This window comes from Ahaetulla prasina, chromosome 4 (genome assembly GCF_028640845.1).
Source record: "Ahaetulla prasina isolate Xishuangbanna chromosome 4, ASM2864084v1, whole genome shotgun sequence".
Taxonomy (NCBI): domain Eukaryota; kingdom Metazoa; phylum Chordata; class Lepidosauria; order Squamata; family Colubridae; genus Ahaetulla; species Ahaetulla prasina.
Genome location: NC_080542.1, coordinates 111,519,081 through 111,540,190, shown reverse-complemented (window position 1 = coordinate 111,540,190; position 21,110 = coordinate 111,519,081). Strand labels below are relative to the sequence as shown.

General features: G+C 40.2%; 1 protein-coding gene across 6 annotated transcripts in view; it reads left to right on the top strand.

The window, feature by feature from the left end:
* PHF14 (PHD finger protein 14) overlaps positions 1–21,110 on the top strand; it is a 181,268-nt gene that overhangs the window by 99,057 nt on the left and 61,101 nt on the right. For 5 of the 6 annotated variants that reach the window (XM_058180685.1, XM_058180688.1, XM_058180687.1 and 2 more), the window contains exon 17: positions 20,820–20,937. The exons of the other annotated variant lie outside the window; for it this stretch is intronic. In XM_058180685.1, the coding sequence (XP_058036668.1) occupies positions 20,820–20,937 (118 nt within the window). The remainder of the gene's footprint in view (positions 1–20,819; positions 20,938–21,110) is intronic. 6 annotated transcript variants of the gene reach the window in all.

The window sequence follows — 21,110 nt, the reverse complement described above, 5'->3', positions numbered from 1 at the left end:
ATTTCCAGTGGCACGGACAGGCACAATTACAACATGGCACCTGAATTGGCTCAACTATTGCAGGTACTCTCCATAGACAGTCCAATAGCAGCCCTAGCTTTTACTTCCCCTTATTTGGCCAGAGACCCCTCTAGGAGCCTTAAGCCAGAGGACAAAAACTGGGAATTATCTTTCAAAAAACCACAGGGTGCCACCTTGTCTATTAGGCCTCTATGGCGGCATCCTTCTTCACACAATCTTCACTGATCTGGCTCTAGCAGTTGCAAGCCGGATTTGCCACCAAGTGAGGTCCGTCATTATCAGGACCTCAACAAGATCATTGTCGCTGCTAAATTTTCAACAGATGCGACATTAAATGCTGCCAAATTTTCCCCTCGGGCCCTGGCCTCAGCAGTCACCTCCAGGGGGCTATTATGTCTCCAACAGTGGCCACCCGAATTTAAGGCCACATGGAGGTTGGCATCTTCCCCATACTCTGGTACCAGACTGTTTGGGGAATCTCTTGATCTCCTATTAGTGGAAGATAAGGACAAGTGGAAAGTGATGCCTTCTGCACTTAGAAGAGCAGATAGACGGGCTGTTCCTTATTATTGAAGGCAGTCCTTTCGATCCAATCCACAGGAGGGTCCCTCTCAGCAACACCCCTATATGCAGAGAGTGGGGCATCAACCAGACAGGGTGTCCTTTCATGACCGATCACATCAATTTGGCAATCAGAAATGCCCCTTTCGCGGATCTGGCAACCGCCAGTTCCACAGACAAAAATGACTCTCCTCCCATTCCTCCAATAGGAAGACGGTTGAGCCTCTATGTAGACCAATGGGAAAAGATAACAACAGACGATTGGGTCCTCGCCACCATCCGGCAAGGGCTGTCACTGGAGTTCCTCTCCAGCCCACCTGACCACTTCCTACAATGGCCTGTTTCCAACAACCGCGTAAGATGAGGTCTGATAGAGCGTGCGATTCAAGACCTTCTAGATATAAAAGCAGTAGAACCAGTTCCACCAAAACAATGGAGACGGGTTTTATTCCATTCTGTTTGTTGTACTGAAGCACTCGGGGGGGGGGCTGGGGGGCTGGAGGGCAATTCTGGACTTAAAGTCCCTCGACACCCACTTGGGCTACAAGAGGTTCAAAATGTGTTCCCTTCTTTCAATTCTACAAGGGATTCGACTCGGAGATCTCATGGACTCAATCGATCTGTCAGAAGCATACCTCCACATCAGGATCTTACCAGATCATCGGAGGTTCCTAAGATTTTGTTATGCGGGTCACCACCATCAATACTGTGTCCTGCCGTTTGGCCTGGCATCGTCCCCACACTGCTTCACGAAGGTATTAGCTGCCCTAGCAGCCCACCTGCGATTATCTAGGGTGAGTCTGCAGGCTTACCTAGACAACATTTTGATTCAGGCCTCCTCTCTCCAAGAGGCGACAGAACACATAGACTTGAACAATGGGACCATGGGTTTCCGGTGAATTACCCAAAGAGTCATCTGACACCAGTAACCAGATTGAACCACCTCGGAGCTATCATAGACTCCGCCCTGAGGCAGGTCTTTCTGTCCCAGGAGAGGAGACACAGCTTATGGGCATTAATAGTTCAGATCCAGCAGTACCCCAAGGTCCCCTTGGTAACACTGTCTGAACTACTAGGCAAGATGATCTCTTGCATTCAAATTGTACCATGGGCTCGGCTTCACGCCCGGAACCTTCAATAGTTTTTGCTACCATATCAATGGGCAGGCACTGCCAATTCTCAGGCAAAGGTCAGGGTTCCTCTTGCAGTGAGAAGGTTCCCCTACTGGTGGGAGTCCTCAGCTCTTGACAGAGGTTCTCCCATACAAGAGCTCAGAGGTTATTTCTGACATCAGATGCCAGCCTCTATGGCTGGGGAGCTCACCTCAACTCCCAAGTGGCTCAAGGCCACTGGTCTTCACAGGACCTAGCCAACACCATGAACTGGTTGGAGTTGAGAGTGATCCATCTGGCTCTGAGGCACTTTCACAGCTCTGTCCAAGGACATCACATGCTCATACTGACGGACAATGTTGCTGCAAAGGCACACGTCAGCCGCCAGGGCAGTATCTGCTCACAGACTCTCATGAAGGAGGCCCTCAAACTGGCAGGTGGGCAGAGACCAATCTAAGCTCCCTCAAGGTGGAGCACATTGCCGGCGAGGGAAATGCTCAGGCAGACTTCCTGAGCAGGACCACGGTGGACAACGCCGAGTGGTGTCTCCACCCCGACATCTTTCGACAACTCTGCTCTCGATTTGGAACACCACTTGTGGACCTGTTCGCCTCATGCCTGAATCCCCAGCTACCTCGTTACATCACGAGGTTTCCGTCCAGGGGGTGGAGGCAACCAATGCCCTCCGCTGCCCTTGGCCCTCTGGTCTCCTTTGCGCCTCTCCCCCTGATACCATGAGTGATTCACAAGATCATCACAGAAGGCGCAGAAGTCATTCTGGTGGCTCCCTTCTGGCCACAGAGACCGTGGTTTGTGGACCTACTCAACCTATCCTCATCGAGGCCTTGTAGGATTTTTCCAGAGGGGATCTCTCTTAGCCAGGGGGTCCTACTCCATCCAGAGGCCCAGTGGCTCCAGTTGACTGCCTGGCACTTGAAGGGGCCCTCTTGAGGACGGAGCACTACTCTGACAATGTCATCCGGACCATTCAGGTGGACAGGAAGCAGTCCACCATCAGGATCTACAATTCGACCTGGGAGGTATTTGTGGCCTGGTGCTCCCAGCACCATATTAACCCTGTCTCAGCTTCTCCTCCACGGGTCCTTGATTTCCTATAGGATGGACTCGACAAGGGGCTGGCCCACAACACCGTTAGAAGACAAGTGGCGGCCCTGTCGAGGACAGACAGGGAGCTGCTGCCGCACCACCCGGTCATTTGCAGATTTCTGCAGGGGGCAAGCAACATCCGCCCTCCAGTTGTTCATAGATATCCTACCTGGGACTTACCCAGAGTGTTAAAGGCACTGACTTTACCACCCTTTGAGCCTTTGCACATGGGGAGCCTCCAATTTCTCACCCTTAAGGTGGCATTCCTGATGGCCATCACCTCGGCACGGCACATTTATGAGCTGGTGGCCCTCTGTGCGGGCCGACCTGTGTATCTTCCATTCTGACAAAGTTGTTCTGCGACTTGACCCTTCGTTCATTCCCAAGGTGAACTCCAGAACCCAGGGGGTCATATTGCCTAACTTCTGTCCTCGGCCTTCCCATGCCTTGAGAAAGCATGGAATACCTTGGATGTCCAATGGGCACTCAAATTTATATCAAGCGAACTGCACCCACCAGGAAGTCTGAGGATCTCTTTGTTTCATTCCAGCCGACCTCACTGGGCACTAAGGTGTCCTCTTCAGCTATCGGTCCCTGGATCAGGACGTGTATCGTCCGGGTTTATGAAATTCAGGCATTGCCTGTTCCCAAGCGCATTACTGCGCACTCAACATGAGGTGCAGCTACCACCGCTGCATGGGCAACGCAAACTCTCTTGAGGACATTTGCAGGGTGGTCACCTCGACTTCTTTGCCTTTTATAAGGAATTATAAATTGGACGTATATGCTTCTGCAGAAGCTTCATTTGGGAGGAGGGTCCTTCAACAGGATCATTTGGCTCTATGGGCTTCAGCTCCAGTCCCCATGGCATCCCTCCCTTAGGACAGCCAAACTTTGGTATGTCCCACTTCTGGACCATTCCGCATTCCATTGGGAGAAAGGGCATTGGTCCTACCATGAACGCTCCTTCTCCAATGATGTGCAATGGTCCAGCCCCACCCAGTCTTGGGGGCCTGGAGCCGGTCCTCACTAACTGTTGGCTGAGTTTCTCTTTCAGGCTATCTTCGCCAAAAACGGGGGCCAACAGTCGCAAGAGGAGGCGTGGCCAACAATTTCAACTCTGGGCAGATTCAACCCACTTCTGGACCATTCTGCATCACTGGAGAAGGAGCGTTCTCAGTAGGACCAATGCCCTTCCCATTTTAGTTTGCACAATAGATTCTTTATTTGAGAGGGAAAAGTAGGGAAGAGTATTATTGTACCTCATTTTATTCATGACCTTACATATGGTTTCTTATACTTTGGGGTTCTGAATGTCTGTAATGAGTACCAATCTGTAATTATGCAAATTTTCTTCTTTTTTTAATTTACAAAACTATTGTTTCTTTGTTACCAGTTAAATAAATACAACAAATAGCAGCAGTAAATCACTTTTTGCTTCTAAAGATATATTAATCTGAATGACCCATTTAAAAATCTTTTACCATTATAGCTCTATTTTTTCTTTTGGAAAAAAAAGCCTTGGCAGCAAAGTGATTTCTGTAACTGCCCTTTTTTTTTTAGCATACTATAGAGTAAGTCTTCTAAATGTGCTTGACTGCAGTATGGTAAGTCTTTGTTCATCCTTCTTTGAGAACACAAGGCATTGTTTTTATCCTGTACGGTGTTTGAACTTAAAGCAAACTTCTGACAATTGGGTAATAGAATAAAAATCTACAGTAAGGATTGAGATAAAGGGCTCTCTTTAATACTTTAGTATTCGGATTGACTTTTCTTATGTAGAGCATTGATTTCAATTGACCTTTCAATGATTCCTGGAGAAGGACATAATTCAAGGAGTTGTATCTGCATACAGCTGTTTTCTGTGTGGTCTCACTTCTGTCTTGCACAAGTTCAGTAGGTCAGTGAAGAAAAATAGTTTCCTTCTGTTCTTATAAACTAGTCATAGAAATACAGAAAAAAATGTTTGCCCAGAACATAAAGCTGTCCGATGGGCAAAGTAGATTGCATGTATCTCCCTTCTTCCTTTCATTCTTTTCTAGGTTTAATTTTAAACCTACCCTGTTTCCCCCAAAATAAGATATCCCCTGATAATAAGCCCAATTGGGCTTTTGATCGCATGGCAATAATAAGCACATGGCAAGCATTTATTTCAGGGTTCGAAAAAATATAAGTCAGGGTCTTATTTTCGGGAAAACACTGCATATATATCATGTATAGTATATATAGGTATATAAAATGAATTAGAATCAATTCAGTGATACTCACATTTATGAAACAAATATAATTTATTAAACCACACATTCCATATATGTCTATGTGAAACTTGGAGTGAAATCTCAAAAGCAGTCCACTTTGCACTAAAGTTTAAAAAATAAGTCTCAGTTTAGAACCCAGGAGCTTCTTTCATTAAACAGACTACTAATGAAAGTAGTCACTGGATGTGCTAATTTAGCTGATGAAAAATCTATTGGCTCAGATGGGCCATAGGCTAGAGCTGTCAAAACTGGAGAATGACAGTTTTTTTGTAAGAAGTAGTCAAAAACTTCTTAATTCAATGGAGTTTCACATAGAATTATGATATTCTAAGATAAATCCACTTACCTAATTAAACAGGACATTGATTCTTCATAAAATGGTCTGCACAACAAGGCTGATTCTGTGTTTTTATTTAATTGCTCCCTAGCTTAGTTTTAAAATGCTTCTGAGTATTCCTAATTGGCCTGGTTGCTTCATTATTTGAAGTTTCATTCCCTTTCCCCTTCAGTGATAAGTGAAACTCTGAATTAACTCTATCCCATGACCCTTTCCATTTTCTAGAGCCAATTATATTACTTTTTCATTGCTTGGCTGCCTTTGAACCAAAACAGCATTACCGAAAAGTTACGTATAAATATTCTGTTTATATAATGGAAGAAATCAGTTACTGTGGTTCAAAATGTAATTATCAGCCCTGGAAGCGATCTTTTCTTTGGATCTTCAGGGCTTCCACATTTAGTGCTGTGGGAAACTGGAAGGGGGAGATTGTATAGAGGGAAAGATATCTAGCCATAATAACATTCTTTTCTCAGGGAGTCAAAGACATTCTTCCCTGCACCTGCAATGGCGTGACTGGGAGGCACGTCTGGATAGGATAATGTATTGATTGGACCATGTGATGGATATGTGGGTGCAGGGCAAGGGACTTGGACTTTCTTTTGGGTGGGGAAAACCTGGAAGCTTTCAGATTCGGGTTTTCCCAGATGTGGCAATATGACATCTCTAATAAAATGGAACATTGAGGAATTTCTAGCCTCAAAGTCTTTTTTCGTTGGGGGTGTTACTTGGAACCCTGACTTACACATTTGGTACATAATGAACAAAATAAGGTATTGATTTCAATAAATATTGCATTAATGTACAATATTTTGAGAATAAAACAAGTATATGAGCTCATTCTACTTTATTATAAAACTACAGTTGACAGACTCTTGCAAATCTGAAAATACAATTCTTCTCATGTCTCATTTACAAAATAAGAAAGGAAGATCTCTTCTTTTGCGCATGCGTGAAAATGGTGGCATCTTGAGCCCTGAGAAACGGTAGGCTGGAAAGCCCTGGATCAATGTGGTTTACAGAGACGTCGCCTGGCCGACTATGACCCCCGACTCGATTTGGGTTTACCTTGGCGATCGATTGAGACCTCCGGGCCTCGTGGAAGATCTTCGGTCACTGAGAACTGAGACGGGGAGGCAAGCGGTGTATGGCAGCGTCCATTTTGGGCGTTTAGGGGTGGCATTCCGGCATATTCCAGCTGATCCGGCTGAAGACCGTAACAAGAGACTGCGGTTTCCTTATTCGGCTCCTGTCCATACCGTCCTCCCAACTAGGTATCCACCTATCGGCGATGGGGTTTCCCCCCCCCCCAGCCGATAAGATTTTTCATCACCAGCTGGGAGTCTCCTATGGCTGCGGCTATGATTCCTCTGCGACGGCAGTTTTCATCTGCCGCGCTCTGGCTGCCTTGGCCATCTTTGTCCATCTGCTTGCTTTGGGCTCTCTGGACAGTTCTTATTTTGCCAGCGGACGTCGATTAGAGGTGAAGAAGGTTGATTTGATCCTCGATGTTGTGTTCTGGCTGGACTACCCCGGAGGGCCTATGACTGGGCTGGGCCATGTGGAGGGAAGGAGGGAGCGATGGAGGCGATGGTGTTTACTGTTTGTGTCTACCCCTAAAATGGTTTGTGTCATCTTATTCCTGTGTGCTTGAAGTGGTATGACTGTCATTTGTCATCTGGAGCCATCTGAATTCCATCACCATGGGCTCACCAGGGTTTTTTTTGGCCTTGGAAGACTGTTTAATCGCTTCTATCTTCTACCATCTTGCACCAGGCCCCAAATGGATTTATCTAGACTGAAATAGACCTTATTTATCATCTATACCGATCTGGGGCTATACTATCTTTTAGCCGCCTTTTTTCCACATGAGATATTCACCTTTTGAACTTCTTCGCTTGCGAGATTCCCCTGCCTCGCAAGAATGGCCCTCCACGTTATCGAGGGCCTGCCTTAATGAAGGGTCTTGGGACCCAGAGAGGTGGCATGCGTCTAAGAAGAATCTTTGGGGGTTTTTAAATAAATTTTTATTTAAGGGTTTTTTAAAGGGAGGGAGGGTAAGGATGGGGGGGAAACCCGTCGGGGAGGGAGCCAAGTCCAAGCTATGTTCGCGGTGTTAAGGTTACAGGTCCGAAGGTGGCGGGGGAGGGTTTCGTTCCAATTTACCAGGGCTGTTCTATCGACACGGTCAGTGGGAGAGGCAGATATGGCGGAAGGGGGGGGCATATCAGGTTTGGGGGTTACGCCCTCACTATTTAAGAGCGATTGCGTGCTCCGCCCCCCCCCAGATTTTTCCCGTTCCCCAAGTGGCCAGAGTACTCAGGACTTGGGCCTCCGGCTGATGTTATGCAATGCACGGTCCGTGGTGAACAAAGCCCCCCTGATTTCAGATCTAATTCAGGAGGGGACCACGGATGTTATGGACATTACGGAGACCTGGTTGGGCACGGAAGGGGGGGTTCCCCTAGTGGAGATATGCCCATCAGGTTACCGAGCATTCCATCAGCCAAGGGCCCAAGGTAGGGGTGGGGGGGTGGCGGTCATTATCAAGGAAAGTCTGGAACCGAGGGAGACCACTGTGCCTCAGATAGCTGGTTGTGAATCCCTCTATGTGAAGTGGGGCCATAGGACTCAGGTGAGCTTGTTGATCACGTACCTGGCTCCTTGCTGCGTGACAACAGCCCTGCCCGAGCTGTTGGAGTTGCTGGCTGGGTTGGCAGTTGAAACCCCTAGACTGTTGGTCATGGAGAATTACAATTTGCCATCAACTGGCGTGGCAACCTCGACGGCCCGGGAGTTCATGGCTTCCATGACAGCCATGGACCTGACTCAATTAGTGGACGGCCCTACCCACATCGGGGGAGGCACTCTAGACCTGATTTTCATCTCTGGCCAGTGGCTGAATGATCTGGTTTTAAATGATTTAGTTATCGAGCCTTTGTCATGGTCAGACCATTCTCTTCTTCGTCTGGACTTTCAAACCGCTACTCACCACCGCAGGGAGACGGAACCAATGCATTGGTTCCATCCCAGGCGCTTGATGGACCCAGAGAGGTTCCTGACGGAGCTTGGGCCGGTTCCCGAGAATCTGGCCCACGGCACGGCTGAAGAACTAGTCGCGGCCTGGGAACAGGCCGCGGCTGGAGCTTTGGACCGTATTGTGCCTTTGCGGTCTCTGACCCGGCGTAGGACTCAACCAGCTCCCTGGTTCTCCAGGGAGCTGAGGGAGATGAAACGCCGGAGAAGACGCCTAGAGAGTACTTGAAGATCCAGCCGTTCGGAAGCTGACCGGACACTAGTTAGGTCCTATAGTAGGACCTACCTAGTGGCATTGAGGGATGCGAAGCGTTTGTACGTTTCCTCCCTCATTGCGTCGGCAGATAACCGCCCGGCCGCCCTGTTTCGGGTGACCCGCTATCTCCTTCAACAGGAGGGGTGGGAAGACCCATTACAAGGGCGTGCTGAGGAGTTTAACGGTTATCTATACGATAAAATCGTTCAGCTTCGGGACGGATTGGATCAAAATTGGGTAGATCCAGACAAGAGGTTCGAGACACGTCTTGTTGAGACTGTTTGGGATAGTTTTGACCCTGTGACTCCCGAGGACATGGACAGGTTGCTGGGGAGGTTGAATGCCACCACATTTTTGCTGGACCCGTGCCCCTCCTGGTTGGTGTTGGCCACACAGGAGGTGACACAAAGCTGGCTCCGGGGGATTACAAATGCTTCCTTGCGGGAGGGTGTCTTTCCTGCTGCCTTGAAAGAGGCGGTGGTGAGACCCCTCCTCAAGAAGCCTTCCCTGGACCCAGCTGTTTTAGGAAATTATCATCCGGTCTCCAACCTTCGCTTTATGGCGAAGGTTGTAGAGAGTGCGGTGGCATGTCAATTACCCCAGTACCTGGATGAAACTGTCTATCTAGACCCGTTCCAGTCCGGCTTTCGACCTAGTTACAGTATAGAGACGGCTTTGGTCGCGTTGGTGGATGATCTCTGGAGGGCCAGGGACAAGGGTTATTCATCTGCCCTGGTCCTATTAGACCTTTCAGCGCCTTTTGATACCATCAACCATGGTATCCTGCTGCACCGGCTGGAGAGTTTGGGAGTGGGAGGCACCGTTTATCAGTGGTTCTCCTCCTATCTCTCTGACCGGACGCAGATGGTGTTGACAGGGGGGCAGAAATCGACCCGAGGCGCCTCATGTGTGGGGTGCCGCAGGGGTCGATTCTCTTGCCTCTCCTGTTCAACATCTATATGAAGCCGCTGGGTGAGATCATCAGTGACTTTGGGGTGAAGTATCAACTGTACGCTGACGACATGCAGCTGTACTTTTCCACCCCAGGCCTCCCCAACAAAGCTATCGAAGTACTGTCCCGGTGTCTGGAAGCTGTACGGGTCTGGATGGGGAGGAACAGGCTCAAGCTTAATCCCTCTAAGACGGAGTGGCTGTGGATGCCGGCACCCCGGTACAGTCAGCTGCAGCCGCGGCTGACTGTTGGGGGTGAGTCATTGGCCCCGATGGAAAGGGTGCGCAACTTGGGCTTTCTCCTGAATGGACGGTTGTCTTTCGAAGATCATTTGACGGCCGTCTCCAGGAGAGCTTTTTATCAGGTTCGCCTGATTCGCCAGTTGCGCCCCTTTCTGGACCAGGATGCCTTATGCACGGTCACTCATGCTCTTGTTACCTCTCGCTTGGACTACTGCAATGCTCTCTACATGGGGCTCCCCTTGAAGAGCACCCGGAGGCTTCAGTTGGTCCAGAATGCAGCTGCAAGGGTGATAGAGGGAGCGGTTTGGAGGTCCCATGTAACACCCATCCTGTGCAGACTGCACTGACTGCCTATTGTCTTCCGGGTGCGTTTCAAGGTACTGGTGACCACCTTCAAAGCGCTCCATGGCTTAGGACCGGGTTACTTACGGGACCGTCTGCTGCCATCCTCTATCTCCCAACGACCTGTGCATTCTCATAGAGAGGGACTTCTTAGGGTGCCGTCAGCCAAGCAATGTCGGCTGGCGGCTCCCAGGGGAAGGGCCTTCTCTGTGGGGGCTCCTACCCTGTGGAACGAACTTCCCCCAGGACTTCGACAACTACCTGTCCTTCGGACCTTTCGCCGCGAACTTAAGACTTACTTATTCCATCTCGCTGGACTGGCTTGATTATTTAAATTTTTTGATGATTTTATGGGTTTGTTAGCTTTTATTATTTTTATAGGGTTGATCGTATTTTAATATTTGGCCACATTGAATAAGTTTTTTAATGGTTGTTTTTAATATTGTATGTATTGTGGTTTGTGTTTTATTTTGGCTGTAAACCGCCCTGAGTCCTTCGGGAGAAGGGCGGTATACAAATTAAAATATTATTATTATTATTATTATTATTATTATTATTATTATTATTATTATTATTATTATTATTATTATTATTATTATTATTTCGCCCCACCTACTAGCTAAATGTAGGCTATGCTTTTTCTTAATTAATCATTCCCTTAGCAGCATCTTTTCACCCAGTCTTTCCACATACCATAATACCCAATGCTATGAAACATATCAATCCAAACGTTTCTAATTGTAAAGTTAACAAGCAATTTCTGAATGTAATTAGAAAGGGAAGTGTGCACGTCCAGTGCCCTTTTAAAAGAATTGTCCACGGTTTCAGCAAAATTATTATTCACTCAATTTCCACATCTTTAAACCCAATAGAAACCACTAGAGGTCTTCTCATGTGGCACAACTGTTTGGAGTACTTGTAGATGATTTTAAACCCTCTCCTGGTCCAGAGAGGAATTACAAAGAACTGGTCTACTTGATGGCTGTTCATTCTTCACAATTATTGGATTAACTTTTCATGGAACCATCTTCAGTTTGCCAGAAGTCCTAGATGTTGATCTTTATATATAAGTTTTCAAATTTTCTTTACCAATTTTATTCTTTGAGTGTGGTTCTTTTTTTAAAAAAATTAGGTTGTTCTGCTATATCCAAACTTGTATTTAGCAATTTGTTCTCTTTTTCTATCACTGTTATCATTTTTCTTTCTTCCTCTTTTCTAATTTGGTATGCTAGCTGTTTCCCTGGTTTGTTTGCATTTTCAATATGATTTTGTTTAACATATTGTGTCTTTTTTCTAATTCCCAATAAATTAATGTTTTTTAACTTTATTATTTCAGTACTTGTCATCTTGATTGTTCTTTAAACATTTTAAGTTTGTTGGGCAAAGGAAAAACTTCTGAGAATTAATTACTAGTTTTAAAAGATTGAGTTCCTTCAAAATTTCATTTCCCTTCAAACTTAAGATGAAAGTTTACTATGAATCAAACAGTTGCAATGGCACTGGATGAAATCAAAGACATTAAGTATTACATGAAATATGCAAGAAACATATTCAGTGATGAATAATTATATTTTTGAATGTCCAAAATCACTTGAAAATTTAAGAAGATAAATTTGTCAAATAGCCATTAAAGACTAATAACATTTAGAATACCAGAAGTGCTAATATATGACATTTTCATCTGAAAAACTGATTAACAACTAATATAAACATGAAAATACCTTAAGTTTAGTTACTTTATAACTTAAACCACAGGTAGATTTTTAAAACAAGTTTTTATTGATTTTTTAGTTTCCCCCGCCCCTACACGCATATATGATTTATGAACAGAGTATTGGCCATTTCATTCCTTATACAATTCAATATATTCAAATATATTTTACTTAGTTACACTTTTTACCAGAATATTCTTTTTTCATAATTTTATTCATTTCCTAATATTTCCTTGCTCATTTCATTAAGTCACACATCTTCTTTTGCCCACAAGTTCTAATTTCTCCATTTTTATTAGTATTCATTCTTTTTCATTCTTTTTTTTAACTATTTCAATTTTTATCCTAATACATTCAAATATATTCAATTGCCTTTCTTCCATTTCATCTTTTCTTTTTCACAGCAATCCTTTCTTCTCCTTCTCCCTCCTCTTCCTCCTCTTTCATCCTACCTACTTCTTCTCTTCTTCTCTCCTATTCTAATTCCCTTCCTTTCTCCCCTCCTTCCTACTTCTTTCCTATCTAATCTTCTCTCCTACTTTTATTTCCCCTACCTTTCCTCCTCTCTCTTCCCTTTCTTCTTTCTCTCTCCCTCCTTCTCCCTTTCCATCTTTCTCCTTCTTATCTCTCTCCATTGCTGTATTTATTTTCAATTCAATATTTATGGTGTCCAGACAACCCCGATTTTCTCATTTAATATGTATATTTCTCAAACCTCCCCTCCTGTATTTTAATTTATTAACATTGTCTTCATCTTATTCCATTTATATCTTAAAATCAATTAATGCAACCTTCCACCTCTTATTTTCTTAGAATTTTTGTTCACAATTCAATACTTATTATTTTCTTCCAATAGTATACATCATTTACTAACATTTCAATTTTATCTCATTTTACATCTTAATTTCAATCATTTTCACTTATAAACAATACTATCTTTCACATTTCATCTCCTGGACTATTTATTTTATTTTTAAAAATAATGTACTTCTTTTTCTTTACCTTTTTTCAATTTTATATCTTAATTTCAATCAATTTTTCCATTCTTTTATATATTTAAAATTTGTTTCCTTATCATCAACTATAATTCTCTCTCATTCCATTCATTCTCAGACACAAACAGAAAAAGAAAACATATATCTCATTATATCTTCCACATTTAATTTACTTCTCCTCCTTTTTTTCTCCCTTCATTCACTTCATTTCAACCTTTTTACAACCTTTTTACAATAATCTATATATTTCTTCTAATTTCCATTATTCCAAAAAAAAAAAAAAAGAATTCTACCACTATTATAATTTCTTTTCTACTATTCATTTTTCTCTTTCTTTTAACTATTTTCTTTCAGTCTCTCCCAAATCCCATCTCTTAATATTTTTCTCCCTTTTTCCCGTCCTTTTATCTTCTTCTTTCTCCCTTTCTTGCATCCTCTTTTCCACCTCCTTTCTCTAGCTTTTACTCTTTTAATTTTCCCCCTCAATTTTTCTCTATTTCTTCCTCTTCCCTTTGTTCTGTCACTGCTAATCCCAGTGTAATCATCAATTTTTTCATTCTTTTTTTTAACTATTTCAATTTTTATCCTAATACATTCAAATATATTCAATTGCCTTTCTTCCATTTCATCTTTTCTTTTTCACAGCAATCCTTTCTTCTCCTTCTCGCTCCTCTTCCTCCCTCTTTTCATCCTACCTACTTTCTTTTCTCTTCTTCTCTCCTATTCTAATTCCCTTTCCTTTCCCCCCCTCCTTCCTACTTCTTTCCTATCTAATCTTCTCTCCTACTTTTATTTCCCTACCTTTCCTCCTCTCTTCCCTTTCTTCTTTCTCTCTCCTCCTTCTCCCTTTCCATCTTTCTCCTTCTTATCTCTCTCCATTGCTGTATTTATTTTCAATTCAATATTTATGGTGTCCAGACAACCCCGATTTTCTCATTTAATATATATATTTCTCAAACCTCCCCTCCTGTATTTTAATTTATTAACATTGTCTTCATCTTATTCCATTTATATCTTAAAATCAATTAATGCAACCTTCCACCTCTTATTTTCTTAGAATTTTTGTTCACAATTCAATACTTATTATTTTCTTCCAATAGTATACATCATTTACTAACATTTCAATTTTATCTCATTTTACATCTTAATTTCAATCATTTTCACTTATAAACAATACTATCTTTCACATTTCATCTCCTGGACTATTTATTTTATTTTTTAAAAAAATAATGTACTTCTTTTTTTCTTTTACCTTTTTTTCAATTTTATATCTTAATTTCAATCAATTTTTCCATTCTTTTATATATTTAAAATTTGTTTCCTTATCATCAACTATAATTCTCTCTCATTCCATTCATTCTCAGACACAAACAGAAAAAGAAAACATATATCTCATTATATCTTCCACATTTAATTTACTTCTCCTCCTTTTTTTCTCCCTTCATTCACTTCATTTCAACCTTTTTACAACCTTTTTACAATAATCTATATATTTCTTCTAATTTCCATTATTCCAAAAAAAAAAAAAAGAATTCTACCACTATTATAATTTCTTTTCTACTATTCATTTTTCTCTTTCTTTTAACTATTTTCTTTCAGTCTCTCCCAAATCCCATCTCTTAATATTTTTCTCCCTTTTTCCCGTCCTTTTATCTTCTTCTTTCTCCCTTTCTTGCATCCTCTTTTCCACCTCCTTTCTCTAGCTTTTACTCTTTTAATTTTCCCCCTCAATTTTTCTCTATTTCTTCCTCTTCCCTTTGTTCTGTCACTGCTAATCCCAGTGTAATCATCAATTTTTTTCATTCTTTTGATTTCCCCCCTCAATTTTTTCTTCTTTTCTTTTCTCCATTTCTTTTTAAAAATATCTTTCCCCCTCTCCATTTTTATTCTTTCATTATCAATCCCAATATGATCATCTGTATTATCCTCATTTGTTTCTTTTTCAACATTATATTTGTTGTTCTTGTTTCCTCATAATTTCTTTTTTTATTTTTAAGCCACAGCTCTTCTTGTTTGCTCCCATTAAAAGATTCTCGCACCATTTGAAGCGTCTCCCATAGTTCCTCATATTCATCCTCCCAACTCTCCATATTTTCAATATAAGGAGAAAGACTTTTTAAATATATTTATTTTAACTTATGTATAGTCCAAATTCAAGTCCAAAATATTGTCTCTTTCCCCCCTCCCTTTTTTTCTATTTCCAAATGCAAGCCAGTTCAAATGTTTTTTCCTAGGTTGTCCTAATTCCAATCTTAATCTTTCCAGTTCTTTGAAGCTATGCCACAGCTATTCAAACAAGTACTCCTTTGGTGTTGCTTTTCCTCTTAGTAACCTAAACAATGCAATGTTATTTTTTTTTCTCCAGCGATGTTTCTCTCCAATCCACAACTCCTAGCAACAAAATGTCACTTGTTAATTCATAAAAGCAGTTTCTTTTTCTTCCTCTATTAAATCTTTTTGTTAGCAAAAGACACTTTCTCTCAGTCTTCTTCTCCTTTTTATATTTATATTTTCTTCCAAAACCAATTTTAAGTCCAGATGGAATGTTGTTTCTTTTAGGGCTTTTGTCTTATAGATCCTCTTTACTGTTTGTTTCCTCTCATTTTAAGTTTCCGCATGCCAATTAGCCACTAACTTCAAGCCGGAAAGTTTTTTATTTATTTTATTTTATTTTATTTGCATTTATATCCCGCCCTTCTCCGAAGACTCAGGGTGGCTTACACTATGTTAGCAATAGTCTTCATCCTATTTGTATATTTATATACAAAGTCAACTTATTGCCCCCAACAATCTGGGTCCTCATTTTACCTACCTTATAAAGGATGGAAGGCTGAGTCAACCTTGGACCTGGTGGGACTAGAACCTGCAGTAATTGCAGGCAGCTGTGCTAATAACAGACTGTCTTACCAGTCTGAGCCACAGAGGCCCAATCCTTTTGAATTTTAAAAGTTTTTTTTTCTTCTTACCTGTGAGTTGGCCAATCCTTTGCCTGGTAACAATGCTCTGTTCTGATCTCGCCTCCTGCTCAATCTTCTTGTGTGGCCGTCCCGACTTTGGAAGCTTTTAATGGCTGCCTTTCCTGTTGTTGGGTCAAAGGCTGGATGCTGGTGCTACAGGGAATTCACAACTTCCCTGTTCACACCAGCCGGTGCCTTCTTTCTTCGCTATCCCAGGACAGCTATGGTCCATTGAGCATTCCCAAAATGACAGGAATTTCGGCGCTCTTCCCGGAGTTCCCGGGGTTTGCGTTGTCCCGTCGCAATGCTGGCCACGCCTTCTCTCCACAGGTAGATTTTTAAAATTCTCAAATAAATTTATTATTTAATTTGTATAGTTATTTCATTTCACCAAAATCAGCTTTTGGAAACATATACCAGAACTAAAAACAATGAATAAATATATAAAAAACCATTATCATAATTATAAAAACATTAAAAACCTATATAAATAAAACAGATGAGGGGATGCCCCCAAGGTCCACTTATGCTTGCTGATATAAACAGGTCTTAAGGGACATCTTCCCTGAGGCCAACCTTCCAATCCTGCCAAATGTAGCTCCCTAGCCAAAGGAACCTATAATATAGTTAGATTGATGTTAAATTTGGTAAACTTAACATAATAAATAAGCAATAGAATTATGGAATGAATTGAAAGCCACCATCCTTGATAACATTTGCTTGATGACATTTTTATTATATAAAAATATAAATGCTTTGTGAAATATTTCTTCCCCTTATCATAGAGGTTAGAAGAGATATTTAAATTTACAACCAGAATTTTTAAGAGATAAATTTATAATAAGGTATTTATTTTCAACCTTTGCATTTCAAATTCCAGTTTGCAATTTATGTATATATTTGAATCCATTTTTGATTCAGAATCATTTTTACACTTCCATACACAATTATTAGTTTTTTGTGCAGTAAATTCAGACAAATCAACATCAGATTTAAATAGATTGAAGTTGGAACAATTGCTTCATTGCAAAATATTACAATAAAATGTACTGTTCAAGGAATATTTTTATGCTAGCATATCTTTTATTTCTTGGACTTTATTTATTTATTTAGCCATACTTTTAAATAAATACATTTTTATTTATTTATTTGCATTTATATCCCGCCCTTCTCCGAAGACTCAGGGTGGCTTACACTATGTTAGCAATAGTCTTCATCCTATTTGTATATTTATATACAAAGTCAACTTATTGCCCCCAACAATCTGGGTCCTCATTTTACCTACCTTATAAAGGATGGAAGGCTGAGTCAACCTTGGACCTGGTGGGACTAGAACCTGCAGTAATTGCAGGCAGCTGTGCTAATAACAGACTGTCTTACCAGTCTGAGCCACAGAGGCCCAATCCTTTTGAACTTTAAAAGTTTTTTTTTCTTCTTACCTGTGAGTTGGCCAATCCCTCGCCTGGTAACAATGCTCTGTTCTGATCTCGCCTCCTGCTCAATCTTCTTGTGTGGCCGTCCCGACTTTGGAAGCTTTTAATGGCTGCCTTTCCTGTTGTTGGGTCAAAGGCTGGATGCTGGTGCTACAGGGAATTCACAACTTCCCTGTTCACACCAGCCGGTGCCTTCTTTCTTCGCTATCCCAGGACAGCTATGGTCCATTGAGCATTCCCAAAATGACAGGAATTTCGGCGCTCTTCCCGGAGTTCCCGGGGTTTGCGTTGTCCCGTCGCAATGCTGGCCACGCCTTCTCTCCACAGGTAGATTTTTAAAATTCTCAAATAAATTTATTATTTAATTTGTATAGTTATTTCATTTCACCAAAATCAGCTTTTGGAAACATATACCAGAACTAAAAACAATGAATAAATATATAAAAAACCATTATCATAATTATAAAAACATTAAAAACCTATATAAATAAAACAGATGAGGGGATGCCCCCAAGGTCCACTTATGCTTGCTGATATAAACAGGTCTTAAGGGACATCTTCCCTGAGGCCAACCTTCCAATCCTGCCAAATGTAGCTCCCTAGCCAAAGGAACCTATAATATAGTTAGATTGATGTTAAATTTGGTAAACTTAACATAATAAATAAGCAATAGAATTATGGAATGAATTGAAAGCCACCATCCTTGATAACATTTGCTTGATGACATTTTTATTATATAAAAATATAAATGCTTTGTGAAATATTTCTTCCCCTTATCATAGAGGTTAGAAGAGATATTTAAATTTACAACCAGAATTTTTAAGAGATAAATTTATAATAAGGTATTTATTTTCAACCTTTGCATTTCAAATTCCAGTTTGCAATTTATGTATATATTTGAATCCATTTTTGATTCAGAATCATTTTTACACTTCCATACACAATTATTAGTTTTTTGTGCAGTAAATTCAGACAAATCAACATCAGATTTAAATAGATTGAAGTTGGAACAATTGCTTCCTTGCAAAATATTACAATAAAATGTACTGTTCAAGGAATATTTTTATGCTAGCATATCTTTTATTTCTTGGACTTTATTTATTTATTTAGCCATACTTTTAAATAAATACATAAAGTACAAGGAATAAAAATAAATTTGAAACTCATATTCTAAGTTTTAGGTGAACATTTTCCAGTCAAAAATATGCTATCTTACTCTGGGGAAAAAATGTTTTAATTATTGGAAGCTTTGAATTTTGCATAAAATTATAGTGACATAGATATGCAAATTATAGTCACCGTTTTCTTCAATTTTTCAGTTAGATAGGTCTAAGACTTCTACAGGCCTGCCGATAAGAGTCTCTCCTGAGTAGATAGCCAAGTAATGAAATTGGATGGATGTGCATGCTAATTCTAAATAGAATGAGTTTGTTCTCTAGATATTATTCATTTATCTTTTTCAGATTTTGAAATTAGGGAATAATATCAAAATAATAAGGAAAAAACAGGCCAAACTGTTGAAAAAAATTTCAAGGACATGAGCAAATGAAGAAGATTAAAGAACACGTTTATTATTTTATTAAAGAAAAAGATATATGGAAGTATCTAATCAAGCTCTCTGAAGCGAAATTTAACCTAAGTTCAGATTTATATATATATATATATATATATATATATATATATATATATATATATATATATATATATATATATATATATATATATATATATATATATATATATCAAGTACTTTTTAAGATATATATAGTATTGAACCCCTTGATTTGACTGTGACAAATAACATTTAACTTTATGATTGGCCTGGCATGGAAAATAAAACATTATTCTAATTTAATAGTAATTCAGAAAGCAATATTGTTTAATATTTCTCATCTTAAATATAGATGAATTTGTCCTCTGTTTTTAATGACAAGATAGGAAGAGCTTAAATCTTTTGTCCTGTTTTTAGAAATTGCTGCATCATGTGATAGGCAAGTTGCTGAACTAGGTCCACAAAGGATCAAAATACTCAATTTAATCATTTGTGAGGCTGATAAACATTTGATTATTCTTGACTATATAAGTTAACACATGATGGTAAATTTATGTATTCAGTGTGTTAAAATGTTCATTTAGTGCACCATATTAATAGCTAAAATTTTAATAGGATCGGAGGGGAGGAAGACAGGAAACCATTAGAGAAATGCTTCACCTGAAATCCTGTCCCCTGGAATCTGACCACTATTAGTTGCAATTCTTCTTACACATTATGCATACATTTCTCAGCGTTTGCAGACAAACAAATGTAGTTTGTGAATTAATTCTATTACAGGGGGTATCAAATTCAATTGCATAGGCCACATCAGGGTTGTGTTTGACCTTGGGGAGCCGGAGTGGGAATGGCCAGCTCAGCATCACTCATGTCAGGGGCACCTGTGGTAGCTGAAAAAAAATGGGCTCCTGAGCTCTGTTTTCGGCTGCGATAGCCTCCTACAACCATCTGCCAGTGAAAATCACTGGCAGAGGCCCTGCGGGCCAGTCCTTTGTTGTTTCCAGGATCATGCTTGTGTCCCCATGGGCCAGATCCTGTCCCGGGCCTTGAGTTTGACAGCCCTGTTCCTATAATAACTTCAGCCTAATATTAGTTGTTTCTTGTTATTTTTGAAGCAGAAATTGGACAAATTTCTTATAAGAAATTACAATACCTGTAGGTGATATATGCACCTGTTATTCAAACTGATTTTTAATGTTTCACAAAAAGATGTTAATCAAGGAGGAAAAAACAATTCATATGATGAACAAGCATGATCCTGACATACATCCTCTATCAAAATATCTCCAAAACTGTTTTATATCATGTAAAAAGTTTTGAATATTAAAAATATATTCTTTATTCAGAATTCTATGTGTGTTTATTTTCATTCACTGAAGAGATGTTTATACAGATTTTTCATATTATGAGACCTACATATTTCTTTGTTTTTGTTTGTTTTATCAAGTTGTATATGGAATATAAAATTGCATGAGCAGAAACATCTTTGAATTGCTAGATTTTTACACTTTCTCCTTTTTCCTTGAATTTCTTCCGAGATCAATGTACTGTGCAGAACAGATATTGCAGGTACAAAGAGTGTATAAGGAGAGGTATAAATCACTCCCATTCACAGTTTCCTGAACAAAAAAAGTTCTATTAAAAGATGGATTCTCTTGATACCTGTTCTTTATTTCTACATCATAGTTGATATGTTAACAAAAATGGTTATCGTAATATTAATACATGAATATTCTCTGATAAATTAACTATCAGTTGAGAAGGCACTAGGAGTGCTGGTGTCCATATGAAGCTCCATCATTCGTTGGATTTATTGTTAACATATGTATGTAATTATATATATATTACATTGTAAGATTTCTTCAGATTTCATGATTTATTTCTGTTGATTATTTTTATCTAAAATTTATATTCTGCATGAAATAAGTATTTCGTTTCTAATGCAGATGTGATGAATGCAGACTATGCTATCATTTTGGTTGTTTGGATCCTCCCTTGAAAAAATCTCCAAAGCAAACTGGCTATGGATGGATTTGTCAGGAATGTGATTCTTCCTCATCTAAAGTAAGTTAATGAGTCTTATGAAAATGCGGATGAGATTTTGAAAAATATTTCACAAAAGCTCACATTCAGTTCCTATTAAAACATTGAAAGTCAAAATTCATGCTGCTGTGATTGTATAATTGTATAACTATAATTGTTTTTGGCAAAGCATACAATGATATTTACAATTATTC